Genomic DNA, 23,457 nt, shown 5'->3' with positions numbered 1-23,457 from the left:
AACGAGATATAAACCTAAATCAAACTTGCTTGATTCGTGGGTAACTATTCTTGGATATATGGGTAACCCCCGACATCTTGTTTGAAAGGTCCCGTATTCTGAGATACTAGGTCTTTATACTCAGTGATATCTGGGGTATTATCCGGGGACTTCTGCTTTATGGAAGTACTGACCTAGTCCCCGGATAATGCTTTTCGCAAAATGCTTGAAACATAGCGCCGCCCTCAGCAATCTGATTAAACAATAAAATTGATAGTCATTGCTGTTGTAAAAAAGATCCTCTAAAGGGGACCCACCAAAAGTCGAGCCGTCATCTCTCTGTTGAACGGAAGTTCTGACCTGAGCTCTCACGGTTTTGCATCTACCCCTTTACAGATATCATCTGTGGTATACTCACCTGTAAGACTGAATATTTGGGATCTGGATACAGGAGTATATTCAAGTGGAGTGATACACAATTAAGTTTAAGTCTCTAAAACATTAATATCGTATCTCGAATCAATTGAAGTCTGTGTGAAGATTTAAGTGGACCAATATACTGACAATCTAGGTAAATTGTTTAGAACTTAAAATGTTTAAAGCTTAACGGTGTTGGTGATTTGTCTCAAAAACTGATATGATCCTCTTGCACGAACTCACAAAAATATTGTCTGTAAATTTTTTCTGTTATTACATTTCAAGTTTCTTTATTTCAAAATCCAAAAAGATTTTCAATGTGTTTTAGCATATTTTTTTTAAAAAAATCAAAAAGATTTTCGACAACTGATGTTGAATAGCTGATTTTCAAAATTCCGAGTGCTAAACATGATGAGCAATACTTGAGGGGGAGTGTTTGTGTGAAATTAAATGTTTTCATAATCTAACCTTTCAAATGGTTCATCAAAATCTGTATTTGTTTTGAAGGAGAGTCTAAATTGGTGCAGTGTTATATGTTTGAAATATATGTGAAAGAAATTTACTTTGAGGTAGAGCTTATGCAGGATAAGATGAGAAGCGGTTAGACGGAAAGCCAGACAACGATCCTGAAGATGTTACTGAAGAACAAAGTAATACCAGTAAATCGAGAGAGGGAGTCTGAAGATAGAGAGAGAAGCCCAAAGACTGATCAAGACTGAAGATCTGAAGACACAGCATTGTTGTGACTCGATAGTCGACTCCATCAACATCTGAGGGGGAGTTTGTTGGTGCATTACATCTGCTGATTACGTCTTGTATCGAGTCATAGTCTTAGGATGTTAGATCTGGGCATGAAATACGAGAAATTGTGAGAATGTATAGAATTAGACTTGTTGGATCGCTCATTAGGTCCTTTAGTGTTTGGGCCGCTCTAATGTCATGTCTTAGGATCGCTCGAACGACAAACAGTTTGGATCGCTCATTTGGACTATGTTGGTCCGCTCGAGTGTCACATGTATGGACTGCTTATTGGGCCTGTCCAATAAGCGATCCCAGTGGCCTATATATAGCCTTTGAGCGATCTCATTTGTAGTGTTTTGCTGAATCTCGTACCGAAGTGCTGCCGGATCGAGAACTAATTGTAATCGCTGTCAAATCAATACAGAAAGAGTTTAAAGTGAATCGCAAGCTATTCCTACGTTGATTACTTGTTTTCCACACCTGTAATTGACGAAAACGCCTCTGATCGACTCGTTCGGGTCAGAATCCGATCCTACACAGTCTTTGTGGTTTCACTTTCGTAACTATTACAGTCCACCTACACTAACGCCATCTAGTTATTCTGTTAGTTTATTTGAAATGGCCATAATGTCCCTGTTATTAAAATTAAAATAAATAAAGAGTTAGTTACGTTTTTCATCCCTGTGGTTTGTTAAATGACCATTATAGTCCATTAGTTCTAAAAATTAATAGAACAGTACTACTCTCCTTCACTTGACTTTTCACTCTCCCTATTTCTTCGGATCCAGCCACCTAATTTTCTCCATCACAATCAACATCAGTAGGAAAACTTTAGGCCTACCTGAAACATGTCACACCCTATTCATCTCGACGAGGTTGGGTAATCATGATTGCGTTAGAAACTTTGGTTTGACATATAGTTTACACCATTCAGCATATTAGTAACTTGTATGCATTATTCATGCTGGATATGAGCACATTAAAACATTTTATTATTATGCTATGTATTCAAACTTGTATACTCTCCAACATATTTGTTGATCATTAATTTAATACATGTTATAGGTTGAAAGATGATGCTAGCGAAGAAACAAAGTTTAGGGTGGACTTAGAAACACACCTTAGAAATAAACAATGTTTTGGTTTATCTTTGATACAGTTTGATCATGTTTTGGAACAATGTATGACATTTTAGTATTAATGAAATCTTGATTAATTTATATTGTCACAATTAGTGTTATGATGCTATGAACAATCATGTTTTCGTCTCACTCCGATGTTTCCGCCATCGGTTGGGGTGTGATAGATAAGTTGCAGAGAAGGGAATTGGGAGGGAAAGGGTTATGCAGCCGTGAGTTTTGAGAATAGGGTTTTCAAAATGAGGAAGGGATAAGGTTTTCACACTTATATAGCCAGGGTTTCCAAGTGGGCTTCGCTTCCTATGTTTTAAATGGCCCGTAAGCTCCTACGAGACCCGTTTTCGAACCCGAACTCCTTGGATCGTCGTAAAACTTCATTTTATGGTCAAAAACATGTGAAATAGTGTTGGTAGTTGACGTTGGCGCGTTCATTCGTCAGTTGCGTTAAAATCGCGTAAAATGCATCGTTTGTCGTTTTAATCCGTTTTTTGATCCGGTTTCGAATGCGGACTTTAAAATTTGATTACGGAGCTAAATATATTATAATATTTCAGTTTTGAAGGTAATACACGCCTCCGATGCTTCCATTTCGTTGTCGGTGCGTTCCTGTAGTCGAGTTTTTTGTTCACATTTGCGTTTTGTGACGTTCAAAAGCATGATATATTCACAAAACTAAATTCGTATGTATAAATATACGTATAAATTCATATTTGTCGGCGTTGTTCATATCGTACGGTGTCAATTCGTTACTGTTTAACGTTCAGCAATCATCCCGCAATTCAACAGTCGCGTACTGTAAAGTTGGATAGACGTTCCTAGGCATACTAAAGGCCTAATTAAGTTAATTTACGTCTAATTACACTACCTTTAATCATCCTAATGTTTATTTTTCGGGTAATTAAGGGCCGTAAACTACCGGTTGTCACACTGACCTTATGACAAGTGGGAGCAACAAAAACAAACTTGTCCTAATAAAAATGGCATTCTTTTGACAAGTATATGATACGTAAGTCAAAGAATTGTTCACACATACTTTGATATAATAGATCTCAGAGATATCTCTTACGTGATAGATATCATAATATATTGAGATAGACCCAATTGGGACATTAGTTTCGTTCCATAAATTTTACCTTGAATGGTCCTTACACATGTAATAAAGAATATTGCTCTCTTTAGAGGATAATAGGATCAATGAGATTATTTTCTTGTGCTTCATTAATTAGAAGGCTTATGTAGGTTTCAAGTCTATACTCGTTTAGATATTACTCACATTGAATACACTAGATATGTCTAGATTAATGAAATGTGAAACATCTTATAGAGTATTAAAATATCTTAAAAAATGAGAGATTATAATTTAAAGAAGAAGTGAGAACTCAAAGCTTTGATTAATCTAACATTGTAATATTCAAAGATGACAAAATATAATTTCGGGTATATCCTTATGTCAGCAGATAAAAACTATATCATGTCATAATGAACTGATAATAACAACCTAAGTTAAAATGGCATAATGTGTTGCTAATCACAAAGCAATGGTCACTAAATGTTGTTGAAAAATTATCAATGGATTCATAAGTTAATTAACTCCATAGAAATTATATATTGAAGACTTATTGTTATAAAGTCAGCTAGCATGTCTCCTCGAACAATAATAGTTCAAGAGGTGTTGTGTTAAATTTCGAAACGAAATTAATTATTCGTTTATGAACAAACTAAGGAAACTAAATCTTTGTATCAAATACATTCATGATATGCTTAAGACTCCTATAACTAAAAGTCTATCACCCATAAGTATTATGTTAGCACTTATAATAATGACGAGTTTATTGATGACTACGTACAACTTCATATCATAATATGAATGATAAATTATTAATTTTTCTCATAAGTTTTGATTTTGTATGTCTCTAAATATGTTATGCATGCATAATAACATATAGACAATTATTATACAAATCAAACTTTTTAAGGGCTGACTTGTAAATTTTGATCATAAAAGTTAGGTTTTAAATTGAGGCTGTAGTATGACAAATGAGGGTCCTGAGTTGAATGATGACAGATCGATTATGTTTCTCAGTTATGGTTCTTGGCTCAAAGCTAAAATGAATCTTAACTCATGATCAGGCTTATCTAATGCTCACAGTAAATGGTTACTCAACCAAGTGAGAGAATGTTAGATAAAATATAATAAACATAGATAATTATGTGGCTATTATACCCATTTACCTAATAATATATCAAAATAATATAATTATACCTTATTATTATACTGGTTGGTAATTGTTGATGGACCGTATTACCCTTATTAACTAATAAAGGTTTCCTCTTAGGTGTATTTAAAGAGATCATTAGAAAGGTTAAAGCATTAGACATCATAACATAACATCACAAGATTCGTCCTCCTCTCTTTCCCATTATCACGAGTTCATCAGTCTTAGAACTCCCAATCACCATTAGTAATATACACCCTAAACGGAAACCAGACCAAGATATCATCTACATCTATCCCTTCTACAGTTGCTAGCTTATCAAGTACACTTTTATATGTTTTTCATTATGTACTTACAAAACTAATCAACAATTTCAACTAATACATAAAGAAGTCTTGTCTATAAAGTATACTAAAACAAAACAAGTTTATGACACTTATCCCTAACTTCATATATGAATAAATAAAATCCTATACACAAAAAAACACATTAGTTATTGTATGTTAATGTATATATTAAGTGTTATTTGTTATTAAATTTTATAATGTGAAAAATCAATTTTCTTGAGTACATATCACCTTTCAACTAGTACCAATTACCAACTACACAATGTCATATAAATTTGCCTTATAAAAAAGTATATAAAAAGATTTACATATTTTAATTTGCATATCTTAAAAGGAAATTTAATAAAGGCAAATGAATACTCATTTTAATAGGACACTTTGCGCAAAATATGCGTATAAAAAGATTTACATACTTACTTTGCGCTAAATATGCATATAAAAAATTTACATACTTAAATTTGCATATTTTAATAGGAAATTAGATTAAGGCAAATGGGTATATCCCGGTTTTTACATATACAAATTGTATATCTAATTATAGTTTATGAAAAATTAACTAATATAATTAAGTAATTTAAATCTACACCATACACCCTATACAAAAAGACTTGTTTGCCCTTATAAAAAATCAATTTTAAGGGTGTGAGTGTAAGGGAAAAGATTGAACCTATTGACTAACCACAAGGAGCAAAAAAAATTCTAATTTAAACTATTGGAGCAAAATAGGACCAAACCATAGAAAGAAAATAGAATTTTACTCTATAATTTACTTTGAGCATTCCATATAAGTTCTAAACATCATTTACAAAACTAGTTAGATTATAAAATCAAACGCTTTGAGCATTCCATATAAGTTCTAAACATCATTTACTTTGAGCATTCCATATAAGGTACTTAAACTAGTTAGATTATAAAATCAAACGCTTCGACTACATGGTATGGTGATGGACCATCCTTGGAGGATGATCCGCCACGTAGGCGCCACATCATAGTCCTCCCAAGGATGGATCATCCTCCAAAACTAGGGGGCATGGGAGGATGGTCCTAGTCATCATCCTCCACCACTTTTATATATATATTTTTTTTAAATCTCCATCTTTTTTTAAACATTTAACAAATAAAGTAATAAAATATTTTAATTAATATTATAAAACATTACATAAACATAAAAAAAAAAATAAACTAAAAAAAACATAAACTTAAAAACCTAAAGTTAAAAAAAAAACGTACAAATATCCTAACATACTAAAATAAGCTACTAGTCGTCGTCTTCCATGTGGTGGGCGGGTTCGTTTTCAGCGTTGTTCCAAATATGCTCCACCAAGTCCGCTTGTAGGTTGTGATGTGTGAACTCGTTACGTAGAGCGAAGGCGTTCAAATCTTGTTCTTCCTCACTAACTGGAACAGAATTTCCAGTAGACGCGTTTTCGTCGTAATCGCATATCGCTCTCCCTTCGTCTTCAATGATCATGTTATGAAGGATGATACAAGCGTACATAATGTGTCGTAACCTCCTTGGTGTTTGCGAACGTGCTGGAATAGAAATGATGTGCCATTTTTTTTGTAGAACACCAAAAGCCCGTTCAATATCTTTTCTTGCGCCCTCCTGAAACTTTGCAAATTTTTTCCGTTTGTCGTCGGTCGGGTGCGGGACAGTTTTAACAATTGTCGAGTACGTTGGGTATATCCCATCGGCTAGGTAGTAACCTCGCCTGTACTCCACCCCTGAAACCGTAAAGCTTGTGTCTGGACCTGTACCCGCCACTACATCATCAAAAATCTGGGACTGGTATATGATGTTGAGGTCGTTGAGTGAACCGGGTAGACCAAAAAAAGCATGCCATATCCAGAGATCCTGTGACGCAGCAGCCTCTAAAATGATAGTCGGATGTCCCTGATCTCCCCTAGTATACTGACCTTGCCATGCAACCGGGCAACTCTGCCACTGCCAGTGCATGCAATCAATGCTCCCGAGCATTCCTGGGAAACCATGTCTCTGTTCGTGTGCCTGATATAATTTTTGTACGTCGCTTGCGTTCGGTTTCCGCAGGTATCGCTTGCTATACAATTTGACAACCCATTGGCAAAACTTGTACAAACAACGACGTGCGGTTCTGTCAGACATCCTAATGTACTCGTCTAATGCATCTGGTGCGTAACCGTACGCAAGTTGGCGAATGGCCGACGTACATTTTTGTAAATTGCTGAACCCCCTTTGCCCTCTAGCATCGTTTCGCAATGTAAAAAACGGATCAGACTGTGCCATGTCGCCTGCAATACGTAAGAACAGTTGACGACTCATGCGGAAACGACGTCGAAAAATCTCGGCTGGGTACACGGGTTCGTCGGCAAAATAATCAGCAACTAGTTTATCGTGGCCGGCTATAAATTTAGAACAAAAAATAAATGAAACTAATTAAAACATACATTTTAAAACATACAAAAAAAACATACATTTTAAAACATACAAAAAAAATTAAAATACCTTCTTGGTCTCGATTATATTTTGCTCGTCTGGTTAACGGTTGGGACGACCCTTCAGCGGCCGACATGAACACTTGAGCCGCGTTCATAATCATGTTGTGCATAATAACATCCTCTTCCGAAGATGATGAATACCACTCGGACGAAGACGATGAAGACATTGATGAAATTGAGGAAATTGAAGAAACGGGTGAAGCCATGATAATTTTTTAGCGAGAAATGGTGTGGAAGCGGGTAAAAAATGATGCAAAATATGAAGACTTTTTATAAAAAGAAATGAGTGGTTTATAAAATGTGAGAGAGATGGGGTGGTAGTGGGTGAAAAGTGGTGAAAATAGGGGTTAAGGGTGTGAGTATTTATAAAAATGGTATTGAAATGGGTGTTTATTTGAAAACTAGCCGTTATTTTTTTTTTTATTAATATTTCAAACGGTCATATGGAGGGGCCCACAACATTTTGCTTCGTCGAGAACGTCCGAAAAGGGACGCTGAGGACGGCGACGTATGGGGGCGGCACGGTGTTTGGACCGTCGCCGACCCGCGACGGGCCGGGGCCGACCCCCATACCGTATAGCCTTCTAATAAGTTCTAAACATCATTTACACGCTTTCTATGTTATCTATAACGTTAAACCGGGTCTAGTATATTTTCATCATTTGTAGGATAAACTTATATATATCAATAATTAAGAACAGTTGCACATATTTGATCCACATCCTAGTTGATATTTAAATTACTCATTTCAACTCCATAGGGCTCCTTTATCTTTATGCATAAGCCACTCCAAAGGGCAAAGGGATCTTGAGTCTATTTGCAATCTTTGACCAAGTCAATATTCTTATATTTCAAAAGTATCATATAATACGTAATTTCAGTTATAATAATTATTTATATAGTTATTAGTTGTATCATTTTCATTGTTTAATCCATGTAATATATGGTTCTGTAATCTAGTATGTGCATATATATAATTTGTTTTGTTTTGAAGAGTGTGTTGCAAGAGTAAGATTTGGATAAGGACCTTTGACCTGTTGATAAAGTTTTGCCTTTTTCAAGTGGTGATGGTTAAATCTTTGCAGTTAAATTAAAATTATATATATATATATATATATATATATATATATATATATATATATATATATATATATCTCATAATAACATTTAACCTAGATGTTTAGATTTTTAATGCACTTAACACAATCTAGTTGCTCACATAAGTTTCCCAAAGCACTTTGACAATTGACAATTGCGCAGTGAAATGAATAGATCTCGTTTGGTAGGGCCATGACGAGCATTCCCATGGGTGCTCTTTAGGTGTGCGGAGAGGACTTCCGCACAAGACCTGTTTTTTCGAGGGGCACGAGATTTTTAAAAAAATTCGATATATATGTTAATTTAAAAAAAAAAAAAATTGTACACACATAACAAATCCAATATAGAGGCCCATTATCAAATACATTTGTATTCTTTATAATTTACCCAAGTTAACAATAGGTTTATTAGGCCCAATCCAATACTAATATGATTAAAAAAAAGAATTACGCAGCGGCTAGCCACGCAGGAAACTGAACGAACGAACAGCAGGAGACGATTCCAAACATCAAGTGAATTTCTGATTGATATATTGAGACTTTGATTCTGAATTTCCGATTGATATATTGATTCTGAATTTCCGATTGATAATGATAATCTGAAACTTTGAATTGAAAGTTTAATCTGAAATTCCTATTGAACATCGGATTGATATATTGATTCTGAAAGTTTGATTTCTGATAAACTGATACTGATAATTTGATACTGATAATCTGAAACTTTGAATCTGATAGAACTTTGATATATTGAAAGTTTGAAAGTTTGATGAACATCAGAACCCGTATCGTATATTTGTCGTATTGATTAAGTGTTGTCGTATTTTTAGGCGTTAATGGCTCCTAAACAGGTTTTTTTTTTGTCATTTTCGTAATTATATTGTTTATCGTTAAAGCATATGAGCCCATTTTTCGAGCTCGAACAGGGTACGTAAATTCTCAAAAACGCCACTGAGCATTCCGATAGCTTTCTCATAAACATACATCGTGTTGGGGTCATAATCAGTGAATTTGGGTGGGTCGTTTTGAATAAAACGCCTCCACTATATGCAAGAGCTGTCATATCCACGTATGGTCCAACTATATTGAATGCCATGATGAATTCACCGCAAACAAAGTTTAGGAGTTAAGTCAAAATCAACTATTAAATCAATCTCCTTTTTAAGTCAAAATCAACTATTAAAATCAATTATAATTTATTGTGAGAATAAGGTTTTTAAGAATCAATGCTTAGAAATATAAACAAAATAATTTATGGATTATAATCAAAGAAAACAACTTATTCTATAAGATAAAACTCTAGCTATGAACATGGTGAAGTAACTTGCTCTCAAATTACACACATGGTACACATGCAAAAAAAAAAAAAAAAAAAAAAAGTTGAACGGCAACTTTTCACCGAGACAAACTAGCAAGAAGCTAGCACAAACATACAATACTCAAAAAATAAAATTACACCAATTACTCCAACCCAGACCTCTACAGAGGGGATCTATTCTTTATCCAAAGATATTCGAGGGATGTAATGTCTTCCACAACTTTAGTGACCGTAGCTGATTTGTTCAAGTAGAGCTTATCGTTTCTCGCCAACCAGCCGTCATGATAACGCCTTGGAAGACTTTGTTTTTCTGCCTCCCAAGTCTCGAATTATGGTGTAAAGTTAATAAATCCCGAACCGAGAAAGCGAAGATTGGAGATACACCACACTAGCTACTAATATAATTCCACACAGCCGAGGCAAACTCACACGAAATAAGAAGGTGCTCGTTGGATTTGTCTTGCTCGCCACATAAACCGCACACCACCGACTCCATATTTACATTCCTGTTTCTAAGCGCCACTAAAGTCAGAATACGATTCATCTCCGCTTTCCACATAAAAAGATTAACCTTTTTAGGCACCCAGCTGTTCCAATCCATAATAAAATTGACCGGATCGTTGGATATTTCGAATAGAACCTGTTTTATTGAAGCAACTTTGAACAACCATCTTCCTCTTTGATCCATTCCCATCCATCTATCTGACTAGAAAAAGAAAACCCCTGGAGCATATTCTTACTTTTTTCCAAAGCAAACAAATTAGGGAATCTATTTTTCAAAGGCTCCAGATAAAGCCACGAATCGGTCCACAACCGAATTTTTTCGCCCGACCCCACCTTTCCTTTAATCAAGTTATTCATGGATAAGCCCGATTTGGCCAACCTATCCTCCAGGTTTGCAATCGTATTCCAAACCCCGGAAACGGACTTCATGTGAGGAAGACCCGACGTTGAGCGACTAGAGCCATGAATGGCTAAGATAACTTGTCGCCATAACGCATTTGTTTCGGTCTTAAACCGCTACCACCATTTCGCTAAAAGCGCCGTGTTCACATCTCGAAGAGGGGTAAGACCCAATCCGCCTTCTTCCACCGCAGTGGTTATTCTTTTCCTTATTCTTTTCCAATTAACCCACACGCCATTTTATCTATGTTCTCGTCCCCGCCCCACAAAAACCTTCGCCATTTTGCCTCCAGACAATCTATAACCGCCTTTGGAGCGTTATATAAAGAGAAAAAATACGTGAGTATTGTTTCCATGACCACTTTTAATAAAGTTAATCTTCCTCCCCCGAAATTAAGGAAGATTTCCATAAAGCAAGCCTTTTGTCGAATGCCTCCACTACCAGTCTCCAACTCGCAATTCGATTCATATTTGTACCCACGACAGGGCCGAGATACTTGCAAGGAAACGTCCCCATATTACACCGAATATCATTTGCAAAGCTTGACACCTCCTCCTCCACCACACCAATCCCATACAAATTGGATTTCATGCAATTAACTTGTAACCCCGACACTAAGTGAAAACATCTAAGTATCCGCAACATGTTTAACACATTTTCACGAGACCATTCACCAATTATGAGCGCATCATCCGCGAACAACAAACTTGAGATAAGCAGGCCATTGTTTAGTAACTTGAGACCTTCGAAAAAGACATGAGAAAGCTTCCATGACAATAATAAATAAAAACGACGAGAAGATACTCTATGGCTAATATACTTACGATAACTCTATAACAACATTTTTCACACTATCACCATGTGTGGTAACCCCATATCGGCGGGATCTTCATCTGCAGTAGTAACTGCCACCTACGCTAATTACTTGTCTTAGCAATACAAACCTACGAATGATGCTTTCCTTTTCAATATATATGTACATATCTACAAAAATGACACTGCTACAATACTTATGAGTTAAGCTATTCAGGATCATCATCGGTGAGTGATTGTTGTGAAAGTCATAGTGGCACACGATGTCTTCGTGTTTCCATACGAAGAAGAATCGTCATCTTGTCTTGAAACATTAGATGATAATGCTGGACCAGATAAATCATTTTCATCAAACTCTATGTCATCATTATCATTTAACATATTCACGACATTTGACATGGATGGTCGGCTTTTTGGCAGAATTTGGGTGCAAAGAAGACCGATTTTTAAGTATCGACAAGCTTCGTAGATATCAGCGTCTTCTTCCACTGAAGTATCGACCAACCGTTGTAACTCTCCTTCTCGATATAGTTGTCGTGCCTAAAAAAAGAGTGGAGTATATTAGTCATGTCATGTTTTCTACATGTGTATGCCATGTAAGAGTGTGAATTTCTGACACGACACGAACCTCACATAAAATTTGCGAGTTTGGGTTAAGTCTATATGGGTCTGGGTTGAACCCGCAGATGCGTTTAGCTAAATTAGACGACCTAGCAGGTTTACTAGACTTATATATTTAAATGTGATTTATGTTTTAAGTTAAACTCTTTAAAGATATTATTCCAAATTTATTAGATACAAGAGAGAAATTAGCTTCAAGTTTTATAGTTAAAAAACGTAATTATATATATATATATGTGTGTGTGTGTATTTTTGGTTGTAGCTTGTAATTCTAGAGTGTTAATATACAAAAAAAATTCGGGTTAAACGGGTTATTTTCGTATCAAACCAAGAATACTCGTGTCGTGTTCAGGTGCCTGACACGCCGTTCGGGTTTGTGTTCAACCCGACAGCCTGCAAATACGACCCATTTAACACCCCTAAATTGTCATGTTATTGATCCATGCCATGTATTTTTTGTCTATTCTATTTCTGTATTAAGTATGTTCTTTTTACCCTTTTTCTTTTTGATTCTGCTTTATGATAAAGAATCAAACAAGATTCACGCAAAACGTTTGTTCCTCAGTCCTATGAAAATTACAGTTTTAACATCAACTTACAGTCTAGAAAATAGTTTACTTATTAATTAAATGACTTAACTACCCTTTCGTAATCACAATATAGGGGAGTCAGGTGAATACAAGTCAGTATCAACAATTATTTGTAAGAAAAAAATTAGACAAGACATTATATAATATAACTAGTTCAGGGGTAGAAAAGTTGAAAAACGAATTTAATTGAAAATGAAGAAATGCATACCAGATCAAGAAGATATTGTTCTTCATCGGGTAACCGTCTGTCTTGGTTGGGTCTTCCCGAAACGATCTCCAAAAGCAAAATACCAAAACTGTAGATGTCTGCTTTCCTTGACAAGTGGCCTCTTATTAAATACTCTGGGGCCAAGTAGCCTCTGCAATAAGCCATTACATATAAGATAAAAGATGTATAATAAAAAGGGTTGTGGACACGCGCTTTTTTGCTTGAAGTTGTAATAATCATATAATCAGATATTTATATGTTTGATAAGTGTACCCTTAAATAACCAACTTCTACTATGAAACGGAATATCCAAAAAGGCTGATTTAATCGACTATTAAATTATAGTCAGAAACATTACCGATAATCCAAACATTTATAGCTGATTATTGCAAAAACAATAAGATTCTCCGTATTTTCATGAATCATGTCTACTAAGGAATAATGAAAGGTGACGAGCTTACTGAGTTCCTGCAATGCGCGTGCTAATATGAGTCAAATGATCTGGGAAAAGCTTTGCAAGACCAAAATCAGAAATTTTTGGTGTAAAATCTACATCAAGCAAAATATTGCTTGGCTTTATATCCCTATGAATAACATGAGGCTGCACTTCCTCGTGAAGATAAGCAAGCCCCTTTGCAACACCTATGCATATCTTCCTTCTAATTTTCCATGTGAAACGAATGCTACAATCACCGTTTCCTACAAGTCATGAAACCCCCAAAAAAAACTTCATAAGTTGCGTTTTACCTAGTCTCGTTGGTTAGCAGGGTGCGAGTTTTCCGGTGGCAGGTTCTCACAATTATAATAATAAAAAAAAAGAATAATACCATATAACAAATGAGAAAAAAAAAAGATTTTAGTTACCAAGTAGGGTTTGATCTAGACTACCGTTTTTAAGGTAACCATAGACCAAGATTCTATGATCTCTTTCCACACAATAACCGTGCAACTTGACTAGGTTTTCATGTTGCATATCTGAAATAACGGTTATTTCATTCAAGAACTCCCGCACGCCTTGCCTTGAATCAGCAGAGAGAACCTTTATAGCAACTACTAATCCATCTTTTAGTATTCCCTAAAGAACAATAAGTATTTGTTTAAGATATGAAGGAAGTAATATCTAACCACATGTTTAGAGAATCAGTTTCGAATATCTGAAAGTTACCTTGTAAACGGAACCAAAACCTCCCTGCCCTATCTTATTTTCCAGTCTAAAATCTGCAGTAGCAACTTTCAGATCCTTGTATGTATAAAATCTCATATTCTCAACATCCAAAAGTTCTGCAATAAATAACATCTAATTAAAACTATACCAAGAAACAAACAAAGTTAATAGGTGGTCATTGGTCTTACCTGTACTAACATCAATGTTGCTTCCCTGATTGTTTGCTGAAACTTTCCAAGAAAACGATTAGCATTAAAATCGTGTATGTAAAAAAGGACTTGAACATTTATAAAATTCAAGTTTGTATTTAACCATGTACCTCTAGTTGGGGAAGCTACCGTCCCACAACAGCAACTGAACATAGTCATGACAAGGTTTTCTTTATGTTGACTAGTAAATTTGACTCTGTAATCATGACCAAAAGATTTTATAAAGTATCATTCTACTACATCAACCGTTAAAAATTCAAAATCAAGGCAACAACATAAATAACTTTGTGAGCACAAAATGATGTAATGTGAAACATCCGGAATCTCATACCACACATCCTAGTACTACTCTATGTTGTCAAAGGCGCAAGGCACACTCAAGACACATAGGCCTTGCGCGGAGCATAGTCATCGTTCCCAAAACGCCGCCTTGGTTATGAACCCAACATCTATTGTGTCCACAGCCGGTATTTGCCTAAGTGTTACATAATGCATCATTGAAGAAGAATATAGAATCATTACATATCCCACTCAACCACATAAAGCTACAAAAAAAAAAGGAAAGGGCTACAACAACATAAACCCACCAATTCACAGTATCCTTATCAGCAGCATACAAATAATGCAGTAATTCTCTTTCCCAAATTACAACTAGATTTTCCTTTAAAATCTCTCCAAAACTAACCAAATTCAGTAATATACATGAATTGAAGAGAAACAGTGACCTAATTTGCATCAATTTTTGAGATCCTGAATCAAAATACAAAATTACGATAAAATCCGTACCGCTGAAGTCTTCCAAAACGACGCAAGAAGAAGATTATATGAAAACAAAAGGAATGAATCGAATAAACACATGACAATTGAGATTTTGGAACTGGTGATGGTGCGGATAGTAGTTGTTCAAGTGAAACAAATGTTTTTTGTTTTATTGTAAGAAAGTCAACTTTAGTTGAAATAATCGAACCAACACCAAAGGAGAAATGTATGTTTTCGTTTATTCAACTTTACCAAGGCCTGTCGGTATGGGGGAGGGCCAAGGGCTGGCGAGGTACGGCGCTGCCCCGGAACACCGCCCCCTTGGTCCGTCCCCGTCCTCTTCGTCCGCCCACAGCCGATCTCGACGTCCCCCTGCAACACACACAAACCTATATATATCTATACTACTTTAATAAACATATGTGAAGGACAAGATGGTAATTGAACAAGGTGTTGAAAAAACACTTAATGCACAATGTACAACTGTTAAGGCACAAGAAAACACAAACTTTTTACCCTTCAACTGATTCATCATCAACCGTCCATTTCTTGCAATTTTTCACATGGATCACAATCTGAACCGCTGATATTCACTTCACACGGATTGCCCTTTCCATTCCCTACTCTCTCTCACAACTCACATCAACTTTATCAGATCAACTTTCTCCTTCCTTTCTCTCTCTTTCTCTCAGATCTAGATCGGAAGTGTTTGAACCACCGGTGGAGGAAACTAGGGTTTCGTCGTCCGTGATGAAAGATGTCTGGAGTGCTGATGGTTTGAGATGAAATCAGATGATGAAAACACACAGGGTTGAACACCGATTTGAAGAAACCCTAACTGAAGGTTTCGTCAGGTCATATCTGCTGTGGTTTCTTTCGGCTTTTCTTCCACATCAACGATTAGCAAACAAAAAGGTAATCAAACCCTAAAATGTCTAAGGGTTTAGAGTATCACACTCCCCATCTCATTAAGGAAGCTTTAAGCCAGCACCTTTTTATCTCTCAAGAAACTTAAGCGTTAGTTTACTGATCGTTTATTATTGTTGTTTTTACCAATTTTTATTTTGTGTTGTCAGCTGCAGTTCAACCAGGGGAAAATATATGTTGTATGGTGGGTTGGAGAGGTGGGGAGTCAACTGATGATGGTGAAACTACATAGGGTCAAGTATCCTGTGTTATTGGTAAGTAAAAGTTTAATGGGCTTATAAAAATAAGATTAATTCTTGTTTTTGTTTAAAAAATATAATGATGAACTCTTTTTGGTCAATATTATTGAATTTATATGTGGATTTTCTACATTGTAATAATATGTGGATTTTCTACATTGCAGGGATTCTAATGGGGCCTCTGGTGTGGAAGAAGAAGTTACAAAAGTAATAATAAGAGCATTCCTGGATGAGAAAGTGAGATTTTTTTACATGTTTGGTTTATTTTCTATCGATGAACACTATGACATGTGATGATTTTTTTTGGTTCAGGCCTTGGCTAACACAATTAATCACACACAACTCTTGAATAAAAGAAAACAAACCAGAAGAGAATTTTGCTAATGAAATAAAATAGTATGCGAGATAGAAGACAAAATGCTTTCTGGTTACTTTATTGATTATCCAACAGATTATAGCCCATTTGCTTAGGAATGGGTCGATTTGGGTTGTGTTCTATCGATGAACGCACTTTCTGTTTGATTGATTCGTTTATCTGTCTGCGTGATTTCTCGAATGTTCTCTTTTAGATGTTTGTAGAACCTTGTGATTTGTTTTAAGATGCAATTAAGCCTATGATTTGAAAATTTCAGTAGTCAGATGAACCTATTACCAACTTATTCATGTGGATTCTGAAGTTAATGTATCTCTTTCGGCTGTTTGGATGAACCGTTTCATCTGTTTTAAGATGCAATTTTAGCTGATGATTTAAAATTTGATGCATTTCAAACTGTGAGATTTAGTTAACTCCGTGAATCATTTGGTAGTATGTTCATCTGACTACTGTTGTTTGCATCAATTAATTTTGATTTTGAAGTTTATATCTATCGTCATAGTTTTCAAATAGTTCTGGATTCCCTAAACGAAAAATGAATCTGATTTGAGAATGTGATATTATTTTTTGAATATGCAAATACCTGTTTGTCTAATATTTGCATTCAAAGTATCTACATAAAGGCTGCAATGGATGTGTAGTCAGTATTAATTAGGTATGGTATAACACTAGAACCCAACAGGATGTGTAGTTAGTAGTCATTAAGCTCTCTTTTTCATTTGTATTTTATGTTTTTATCATTGTAAGATAAACATAATATGAATAAATTCATTTATAACAATTGTTGGCTCTATGTATTCTTTAGGGTCTGACATGGCAGCCACATCAGCAAGTGCGTTCTCAATCAGATCAACCATATCCCATGGCTCGAAAGCTAGCCCGCTTTCACAGTCGAAGACATGTGGCATGAATATCAGTTTCAACTCTCAAAACAATATCAAGAGTTTCACAGGCCTCACGTCATCCTTCTTAGCCAAGGAAAAACAAACGCTTTTGATGAGGTATAATACGGCTTCTGGTTTGTCTCCGTTTTTCCTCACTGATTTCTTTTGATCTTTTGACATTCTTGAAATATACTAGCTTTATAGTTGATGATACAAACGGTGAAACGCAAGATGATGACATCACCAGCGAAGATAGCGAGTCAGATGATGCCGATGATCATTTCGATCCCGTTTGTGCGATATGTGATAATGGTGGCAGGCTTACATGGTACTACTTTTTTACTTCACGTCTTCATTTCCTTAAGGAAAAATTTAAATGATTTTTAACTGATGGTTTTTTGACGACTTTGTCGTCTATTTGTGAAGAGAGATGTTTTAGGTCGTTTCATGCAATCCCAGATTCTGAAGAGGCACAAGAGTCCAATTGTGAATCCCTTTTTTTTATCTCCTGAAGAACTGGAGGTAGTTAATCGTATAGGAGTTTGGATGATATCATATGTATTGTTTCGTTTAATTATTCTTTTAAATATTTATTCTTTGCAGAGTCAAAACGAATATAAATGTGAAAATTGTCAGTATAGTCTGCACCAGTACTTTGTCTGTGGTGAACTAGGGTCTTCTGATAAATCTACAAATACAGAGGTATGTAATACTCGAGAAAATATATTTTCATCGTCATTTTTTCCAATGATATTAAGCAATTATCTATTCGTATCATTGTGTAGGTTTTTCGTTGTAGTTCCGCAACGTGTGGCCACTTTTATCACCCGAAATGCGTAGCCAAGCTGCTCCAGAAAAATGATAAGACCGATCGACAGAAGCTTCAAGAAAAAATTGTTGCAGGGTAACCGTTTATATTTCCAGCTCACAAGTGTGCCATCTGTAAGCGAACCGAAAACGAAAAAGTCGAAGATTTGCAGTTTGCAGTTTGTTGATGCAGAGGTTGAAGGGTTTTGTCCCAATTCAATAGAAATGTTATGTACAAAGGTATCTTTTAAAGTTTCGGTTTTTAAGTTGGAGATGATTCTGCTATATATATGTGTTCTGAATCGTCTTTTGGGATTAGGGTTTGAATGAGGTTATTATACTGTAAAGAGAGCTAGCAAGTACAGGGTATTAGATTTGATTTCAAAAGCTATTTGTTATAAAGAGAGCTAGCAGTTATAGGGTAAATAATTTTTTTTAAATACTCTTCCACTTCAGAACTCAAATTATAAATAAACGAATTAATTTCGGACATATTAGGTTCAGAGATCGATGAAGGCTATCTATCTGATACCTTAGCGGCAGAGATGCGTCTAGGGCTTTGAAAATTTACAGGTAATCATTGTTAGTTGAGTGAAAGACCAATACAGAATCAAACTTCCTGAGAATCTAGGTGTATTAACTAGAACAGTTCGGTATCATGTCTATCTTTTTATGCTGATTTTTGTTCAATGGGATTTGCAACTGTGGAAGCAAGTATGTGAAATGATCCAATGTTCTCATTATAACTTTATTATGATTTGACAGAGGTGATGATTACATGCTTGCTAAAAGCTCGAGCTGATCCCAATATGGCTAATGAGGCGAGCTTTTAGAAAACTAGCCACTCTCAATTTTTGGAACTATTTTTTAGTTTTTTAAATTACTTATCAGTAGCTCCTTCACTGTCAAATTTAGTAAGCAAGTCAAATTCTAAACGGGTCAAATTCACCATTTTTAGTGAACGGGTCACCATTTAGAGTGAGCTGGCACGTTTGTAGATTAGAATCTGAAGAAACAATGGCATACACTTGGAGTCATTGATTCTGATTCCTTGTCATATAGATAGAGATATTGGATTTCTTTAGTCATTTTCATGCATCTGGTTAATTTAGTTCCTCGGCATAACAAACTTTAGTTTTGGCCTATAACTAAAGTTTTGATCTTAGAATTTGTTGATTTGTTTCTTATAGATTTTGTAATGTGGTTTTAATAATTTGCTTTGTTCTTGTTAACAAACCTCATTTAGGAGCTATCTTTGGAATTGTTGAGATTTACGACGATTGGAACTGTTAATGATTGGAATTTTGGGTTTTATATAGTGTCCAATTGATTGCAAACCTGATACAATTGTTGTTTTTTGCGGTTCTGCAGATCTGATACGCTGACTACGTGAGTGATATTAATTTTTATAATTGGCATGTGGGACTTCTTGATTACAGGTAATGGTATGGTATGAAGCTTATTTGTTTAAAAGTCATTAACCAGACATATGGTTATGTATAAAGAATATAATTTTCTAATTAGTTATTTTTACACTCATATATATGTAACTGTGTTAATAGTTATGAGATGCATGGACGTGTGATCTTGGTCGTGTCTCCGAGAGCTTAACCATCTGTATATGGTGTGAATGTTTTGGCGCGTACTTTTGCAGCATGGTTCGGGTAATAACAGGTCTGAACCGAAAGATCTGAGAAACCGTTGGAATGGGAACAGATGCTCGCAACTAGAATCATGATCTGATTAGATGACACTGACTGTCTCCTGCAGTCAACTCAGCCACAAGATATTGTTTCTCAGGCGAGGCAGAGGCTGTAAATTCTTCTAGAAAGCTTGGCGGCAGCCCTTCAGTTATTTGTATGTTACCATAGATTAGTGTATGAGGACAATGAAGGAGACATGTGCTTGCTGGTGGTGAATAGAGATTTTTTTTTCCTATGTACAGTCGAGTTACCGTTTTACATAAAAAGACTTCTGACCTGGTTGACTTACAACAACAATAAAAAAAATATTAAAGTTCCATGCGAGTTGCTTGTCGAAAACCAAATCGAATTGTAACCGCACCGAATTCTTATTTGATTAAGAACATATCTAATTCGGGTTCGGTTTTTTGCTACAACCTAATAAGTTTAAAACCAAATAAACTGAACCAGCCAACCCAAATAAATCGAAAACTGAACCGATGAACACCCTTAATTTTAGTTTTTGTTGTCGGGTATAATGTTGTTCAATTTTGCATTTGGTCGTTTCGCAGCCGTACTAATCATTCCTATCGTATTACATCATTTACATGAACTGTTTGCAACATGGAAGTGCTTGGGGAGGAATCAAGGCAGCACTAAACTCAAATTTTCACAGTTTTTTTTTTTTTTTGTCATATGGGATTTTACATGATACAAGTAGTCAAAGTGTGTCCTACAACGCTACTTGTTTTATAGGATATGTCATCAAGTTTATAATGGTTCTTTGAATCTATCATAATTTTTATGCAAGTATGGGTTAAATTCGATCATCCTTGAAAAGAATGTCTTAACTGTATTGTTGTTTAATTAACAAGGTTAAAATGCTTAAGACATTCATGCATTGGAAGGACCTGAGTTTTTTTTTTTTTTTTTTTTTTTTTTTTTTTTTTTTGGGGGGGGGGGGTAAAGGGTATATCCTGCTGAAGGACCTGAGTTTGACATTCTCTTTTGGTGAAAGGGTGAGGATAATAAGTCTAAAGGGGTTTTGCTTTTTATAGGTAACGAATAGTTTTTATTTCATAAAACAAAGGGTTCTTATTTTTTGAGTAGAAAGCATTGAAGGTGTGATTTTAGTTGGTAAGTGTATTTGTGTCGAATACAATTTATACGAGATACACTTCATGATGTTTCTCGTAGAGTGTATATGGATGAGTCTTTCGTATTAATATCTACCCGTGAAACCGAAAATTGGTTTGTGACAGAATAAGAAAACTAACTGAAGTACTATACGCTATATCCCCCCTAGGATTAAATAGATATTACAATGAAATTTGATTATTATTGTGAAATTTGATTATGATAAAATTATCCTTACATTAACATTACTTTTGAATAAAAGCGATGTGCAAAAAAATTAGGGGGTGTTAAACGAGTTCAACCTGAAAATGACACGAATCCGTTTAGACTAAACCTAAACTCGTGAATTTCGTGTTAGGTTCATGTCGTATTTTCGAGTCGTGTCAAAAATTCACACCCCTAATAAAAATAAATGACATGTAGCGTGTCTGACCCATTCTTTAAGGCAAAAAAAATAAATAGATTTTAGTTATAACCCAACTGAACTGAACATTCTCATGCACACCCTTAGAATTACTAACAAGTGTTGTGTTTTCCGTTGCATTGCGAATTTGGTTTTGGTTATGACTCAAAACCGAATCGCCCCGTACATAGGCCTAAACTCACCAACCTAAGTGATATGTTTCCCGCCGCATCGCGCGGGTAAACGACTAGTATATATATATATATATATATATATATATATAAATCTAGTTATATATATATGGTAAGGTTCTAGAGTGAACACTAGGTTGAAAGTGAACTTTGTGAACTAATCTGGGTCATTGGATTACAACATCCTAGAGATTTTTAAACAATGCCAATATAGTAATTATAGTTTTGTAACGTCCCTTTAAAATAATCAATAGAAGGGTATTTGCGTCTTTTGTAAATTGCATTTATTAAACAATATAATCAAAATCCCTAAAATCTCGCTAGTTTCCCTATATACAAGATAAACAATTGTTAGTTTATACGCATGTGTACCGTCTCGCTAGTATCAGTTTATACAAGATACACAAATGTTAGTTTATACACATGTGTACAGTCTCGCTAACTATAAGTTTATACAAGATACACAGCTGTTAGTTTATACACTTGTGTACAGTCTCGCTAACTATCAGTTTATACAAGATACACAATTGTTAGTTTATACACATCTCAGTCTTTTATACATATGTGTATTATATTCAGAAATGGTTACATATGTGTACATTAACAACATATAGTATATTATGCATGCACACTAGTAGATTCATAAAAAAATTAAGAAATTAATGAAAAGGAAACATATCACATGTATGCAAAAATAACTAACTTCATCACATATTCAAAAAATAGTTTACGCCAAAAAATATTTACAATTTCAGTCTCACAAAATTTTTTAATATTTACTGAAAATTATAAAAAATGAAAAACAATGTATTATGATATCTATATATGCGGATAATAAAAGAAAAACAACATTCAAGTTAAAATAAAACAAAATCTATAGATAAAGAAATGATGGAGAAATAATTAAAAATGAGAGAGAGAGAGAGAGTTAAAAGATGAGAAAATTAAGGGATTTTAATTAAACATAGCTGGCTAATGTCAATCTTATCCTTTTAATCTAAAAAATAATCAAGGGCCAAGACTAGTTCACTCAGTTCACTCTCAAAAGTTGTTCACTCTTGATCCTAATCCTATATATATATATAGCCTCATCCCCCACCCCCTTAATCTATCCCCTTTAGGTCCATCCTCATACCCATTTACATAACGAGTGACATGGCAACCCATCCTCCTCACACCATACCTTTCCGGTCTAACACTAAAACTATGGATTCTAAAGGAGCCCCACCCTTTAATCATGGTCATTCACAATTTCACATCAACATCCAAGAAAGATGCTTCTTCGATGGACCAAGGGTTCTCTCCTTTTTTTAATTTTTTTTCCCAAAAAAATCAACATCTTTTTAAACATTACTTAACTTATAAAATAAAATCATTACATAACTTAAAAAACATTACATAAGTTGAAAAAAATTACATAATTAAAAAAAACTTAACTTAAAAAAAAATACTAGATTGCTAAAAATTTAAAATCCTAAAAATTCCATTTTTGGCGATCTTTTCTTTCATTTTACCAAAAACGTGACGGTTTTCTTCTGGATACGTGTTGATACCGGTTGTCATTATCTTTCATTCCTGTAATTCTACTGCCTCTTGCTTCAACTTTACCCATTCGTCTACTTCACGTTGGTTCGCTTGTGCCTTTTGGATGTGACCTCAGTGTATGTTTTGAACTGGGGCATCAACTCATCCATTCTCGAACTGCCCCCTGATGAGGCTTGTTTTTTTTTTTTTGCAGTCGCTGCCCTTTTGGCTTTGTCCCTTCCAGGGGGACGTACCTCCTCTCGAACTAAGTTCTCTTCGTCGTCAAATTCTT

At 35.1% G+C, this 23,457-nt stretch overlaps 1 protein-coding gene and 1 long non-coding RNA gene across 10 annotated transcripts; one reads left to right on the top strand and one right to left on the bottom strand.

The window, feature by feature from the left end:
- Nucleotides 1-9,786: 9,786 nt before the first annotated feature.
- LOC110912860 (cold-responsive protein kinase 1) lies at nucleotides 9,787-15,343 on the bottom strand. Of its 8 annotated transcripts, none has more exons than XM_022157680.2 (9): nucleotides 15,026-15,222; nucleotides 14,571-14,714; nucleotides 14,350-14,435; nucleotides 14,219-14,260; nucleotides 14,031-14,146; nucleotides 13,730-13,940; nucleotides 13,327-13,564; nucleotides 12,866-13,016; nucleotides 9,787-11,986 (listed from the first exon to the last, which is right to left on the bottom strand). In XM_022157680.2, the coding sequence occupies exons 3-9, from the start codon at nucleotides 14,396-14,398 to the stop codon at nucleotides 11,669-11,671; spliced, it is 1,125 nt and encodes a 374-aa protein (XP_022013372.1). In that variant the 5' UTR covers nucleotides 14,399-14,435; nucleotides 14,571-14,714; nucleotides 15,026-15,222; the 3' UTR covers nucleotides 9,787-11,668. The 8 variants fall into 8 exon arrangements, with proteins under 8 accessions (XP_022013372.1, XP_022013371.1, XP_022013373.1 ...); XM_022157679.2 differs by lacking the exon at nucleotides 15,026-15,222 and adding an exon at nucleotides 14,827-15,005; XM_022157681.2 differs by lacking the exons at nucleotides 14,571-14,714; nucleotides 15,026-15,222 and adding an exon at nucleotides 15,251-15,343.
- A 263-nt stretch (nucleotides 15,344-15,606) lies between these two features.
- On the top strand, nucleotides 15,607-20,166 carry LOC110912859. 2 transcript variants are annotated; one of them, XR_002578214.2, is made up of 10 exons: nucleotides 15,607-15,913; nucleotides 16,075-16,179; nucleotides 16,329-16,401; nucleotides 17,358-17,538; nucleotides 17,618-17,749; nucleotides 17,848-17,943; nucleotides 18,025-18,123; nucleotides 18,207-18,468; nucleotides 19,600-19,667; nucleotides 19,791-20,166. It is a non-coding gene; the product is annotated as an uncharacterized LOC110912859 (long non-coding RNA). The 2 variants fall into 2 exon arrangements; XR_004881194.1 differs by lacking the exon at nucleotides 17,848-17,943.
- The last annotated feature ends 3,291 nt before the right edge of the window (nucleotides 20,167-23,457 follow it).

The sequence above is a fragment of the Helianthus annuus genome, chromosome 15 (assembly GCF_002127325.2).
Source record: "Helianthus annuus cultivar XRQ/B chromosome 15, HanXRQr2.0-SUNRISE, whole genome shotgun sequence".
NCBI lineage: Eukaryota > Viridiplantae > Streptophyta > Magnoliopsida > Asterales > Asteraceae > Helianthus > Helianthus annuus.
This window is presented reverse-complemented; position numbering and strand designations above follow the sequence as displayed.

What these genes read in the sequence shown, in the direction of transcription:
- LOC110912860 (XM_022157681.2), bottom strand. Translation starts at nt 14,398, where the DNA reads ATGACTATGTTCAGTTGCTGTTGTGGGACGGTAGCTTCCCCAACTAGA. An exon ending in CAACATTGATGTTAGTACAG is followed by an intron (nt 14,147 to 14,218) that starts GTAAGACCAATG and finishes TATTTATTGCAG; the next exon opens with AACTTTTGGATGTTGAGAAT. An exon ending in ACGCGCATTGCAGGAACTCA is followed by an intron (nt 13,017 to 13,326) that starts GTAAGCTCGTCA and finishes GGCTTATTGCAG; the next exon opens with AGGCTACTTGGCCCCAGAGT.